General features: G+C 36.2%; 1 protein-coding gene across 1 annotated transcript; it reads left to right on the top strand.

Annotated features, from left to right (window-relative positions):
- The first annotated feature begins 250 nt into the window (after nt 1-250).
- On the top strand, nt 251-2,855 carry LOC141628562 (zinc transporter 1-like). The gene is made up of 3 exons (XM_074441688.1): nt 251-1,012; nt 1,945-2,094; nt 2,482-2,855. The coding sequence occupies exons 1-3, from the start codon at nt 395-397 to the stop codon at nt 2,785-2,787; spliced, it is 1,074 nt and encodes a 357-aa protein (XP_074297789.1). The 5' UTR covers nt 251-394; the 3' UTR covers nt 2,788-2,855.
- The last annotated feature ends 924 nt before the right edge of the window (nt 2,856-3,779 follow it).

Raw genomic sequence — 3,779 nt, 5'->3', positions numbered from 1 at the left:
GTCTTGGGCGGGAAAACTTTGCACCATATACATATTACGGCATGTGTATAGTTTGGTCTTTAGTGGTTCTTCTATTATATTTCTATATAGATATAGATATAGATTCTATATAGATATAGATATAGATATAGATATAGATATAGATTATACATAAACTCCCTCCAATAAAAGCTATTGTTATCGTCTCCCACTACTCTTCTTATTAGATACCTATTTAGGCTAAAACTGGTATTATTACGGTATACCGATACTTAATTGCTATGATTTTATCTCCTATATAATATGTTCAATGCTGGCTCACTTGATAAACTCCATTAAATAAAAGCTCTATTCGTTACCCTCTCCCACTACTCTTCTCCTAGTATTACAAACCTTATTAAGGATTTCTCAAACAATGTCACAACAAACACTAAAAAGTCTAATTCTCGTCTCTCTAGTGCTTCTCCCTACGTTGGTCGCGGGAGATTGCACATGCGAGCAATCAGGTGAATCTAGCAGCAGGAACAATAAAGTCGTTCTAAGGTACAAAGTTGCGGCACTTGTTATCATATTAGTGTCCAGTGCTATAGGGGTGTGTTTACCTATACTAGGCAAGCGCATTCCCGCCTTAAGCCCGGAGAGTAACCTGTTTTTCCTAGTAAAGTTCTTCGCGGCAGGGGTTATATTGTCGACGGGGTTCATACACGTGTTACCCGATGCCTTCGAGAGTCTTACTAGCCCATGCCTTAAGGAGAACCCTTGGGGAAAATTCCCTTTTACAGGATTAGCGGCCATGGTAGGATCACTCGGGACCTTAATGATTGACGCATTTGCTACTGGGCATTACCGTAAAATTCACTCCGGAGAGAACGCCGCCACCGTCGACGAGGAGAACCAAGGAGACCGTGATGGGCATGTCCATTTGCATACTCATGCGACACACGGGCACGCCCATGGAGCTATTCCTGTGTCTGTGTTTCCCGATGAGGGTTTGAGTGAGTTGGACCGTATTAGATATAAGGTCACTTCTCAGGTATGATTTTTTACTTAATTATAGTTTATAGTTTAAGTCACGCTGAATTTTAGGCTATTCAAACGTAACTATTAGTGTTTTACGATTTAGGTAATTGCTAGGCAGATATTATAAATTTTGTTTGACTGAATCGATCTAGTTTATTTTGTTTCGATTTTTTAGCATGAATAAACTTACGAAATTGGCTATCCCTAAAACACTAGGAAAATAATTGGAGGACTAAGAGGAGTAATGTAACAATGTTCGGCGTTGATAGACCATGCATATTAGTATAAGCTCAAATTTCTTCTATTTGGTGTAATATTATTTACATATCGTGCTAAATACGCATGTAGCATGTTATTTTCAGATTTCACTTTTATTTGAAGGAATCTTGTACATGATTGCTTATTTAGTGCCTCGGGTCGAATCATGTTAACTATTAATTAACGAAACTGTTTATATCAACAAGAGTCGAGAAACAAAGTTTAAAAGATTGGGGAAATTGGCTATACGATTCTCGATCGGGAATTTGGGTGGAATTAAAATTTATTTGATATCTAACTCGGTTTACCTTTGAGGAAGTTGGCTAAAGAATTTCCAAGAATTTGGGGTAGAAATATAGAATTAGAATTTATTAGATATTTAACTTAGTTTCGATTCATGAGATATCCAACCAAATACCCCCTATTAATTTTTGTCCTTCAGTAGCCTTGAGGATGTTTCTTACGTGAATTTACTTTTGTACCCACTTTTCATGATACGATTTGTGAAAAAGAATACATTCAAATTCGCTAATGTGTGGGGTACCAGATCAGTTAATATTTAACCAGGAAGATCATACTGTACGGAGGGGCTAACTTTTTAGTCGTACAAAATGTCATTATAATTATGAATTGTCGTTTTATTTGTTTGATTAACAACGTTGTATAATGTTGTTATATTTGAAATAGGTGTTGGAGATGGGAATAGTGGTCCATTCAGTGATTATCGGAATATCTTTGGGAACATCACAAAGTATTGACACAATTAAGCCTCTCATGGCAGCGCTTTGTTTCCATCAATTCTTTGAGGGTATGGGACTTGGTGGGTGTATTGCGCAGGTATGTAACACCTTATCACTTCTTACTCTGTCTTTTTAAATGCGGTAGATTTAAAAATCTTACAATAAATTAGCATGATGAAATTACTAAAGGGTTATTGTTAATTAAAATAATCACCCTCGACATTAAAACATATACTTTTAGTGCTCGTTTAGTTGCCATTTTAAAACGGGTGAATTGGAACTTTTTTCCCATGAATAATTATCAACTCCCGCATGCATAATTTCAGTATGTCAACCAAACAGCTTTTGAGCAATTTACATGAATTGTCTAATTTCATGTGTTTTATAAATTCATAGGACTTTATTCCCCAATAACAACCAAACGACACCTTATAATCTATTACTCCGTTATTATAGCTAACTATAAATGAGTTACACAACGCAGGCATCATTTAAGTCAGCATCAACTTTGTGTATGGCAATATTCTTCTCCGTGACAACTCCAGTTGGGATCGCAATCGGAATCGGAATAACCAATGTGTATAATGAAAATAGCCCAACAGCGTTGATCGTACAAGGCTTGTTGGATGCAATAGCAGCAGGAATATTGATATACATGGCACTTGTAGATCTTTTGGCCCAAGACTTTATGAACCCGAAGGTCCAATCTAACAAAAGATTGTTCCTTGGTGCTAACATTGCTTTGCTTCTTGGTGCTGGTTTTATGGCCTTATTAGCTATTTGGGCTTGATTTTCTCAAATATACACATTTCAACGTTTGTTGTGTGTTTATTACCACGATTTTTCCTTTTTTTTTTTTTGTTTTGTTTTTGATGCTATTTTATTTATTTATTTATTTATTTTTTACGTAGGAAAAGATGCAATTATATAAGTATTATTTAATGACAATACTCCAAACTATTAAGGTGCTTATCAAAAAAAAATGCTTTGATTTGTAATTCGCTGGATCGTCGTATTGACAAAATGCAATCACAATTGTCAACCTCAAGAAGTAGCTACACACATATACGGAATTACGGATATACCTCCTTCTCCCTGCCTTTTGGCTCCTCTCCCCCAACATAAACTAATACACATACCTCCTTATTCTCCAAACTTCTCCTAATTACTAATCTTTAACCTAACTAATTATAAAACCCTAATTTCATTCATTTTTCCCCAATTGCATGCCGGAAATTCGTCGGAAATGTCACCGTCGGCGGCGCCTTTTGTAGATACCCAAGCCCTCTTCGCCCTTTACTTCTATTAATAAAAGCAATCTTTGGTATAGGCCGCGTTGACCAGAGAACGAGGCTTAGGCTGATTAAGCAAAGGAGAAGCTCCAAAACGACATCATCGTTGTCGACTGGTGGCGTTGTTTCCGGTATATGCCCATATATTAGATTAGCAGATACAAGGCCAAACAGGAAAGAGTTGGTAACAAGGAACAATGTGCTGAAAAAAATAAAAGAAAAAAACTAGGTAAACAAAATTAATACTCCCTCCTATTCTACATAACCTTCCTTATTTCCTTTTTCATCTATTCACAATATCTTCCCTCTTTCCTTATTTAGTAAAGTTTTATACTTATTTTAATCAACTCACCCCACAACAATACCCCACAATACACCTACTTTATCTTATTTTAATCACCTTACCCCACAACAATACTTATTTTAATCACCTCATCCCCACAATACCTTCCCTCTTTCCAATTATCTCACCCCACCACAATACTTTAAC

This window comes from Silene latifolia, chromosome 2 (genome assembly GCF_048544455.1).
Source record: "Silene latifolia isolate original U9 population chromosome 2, ASM4854445v1, whole genome shotgun sequence".
NCBI lineage: Eukaryota > Viridiplantae > Streptophyta > Magnoliopsida > Caryophyllales > Caryophyllaceae > Silene > Silene latifolia.
The sequence above is the reverse complement of the archived record's forward strand: the minus strand, read 5'-3'. Positions and strand labels throughout refer to the sequence as shown.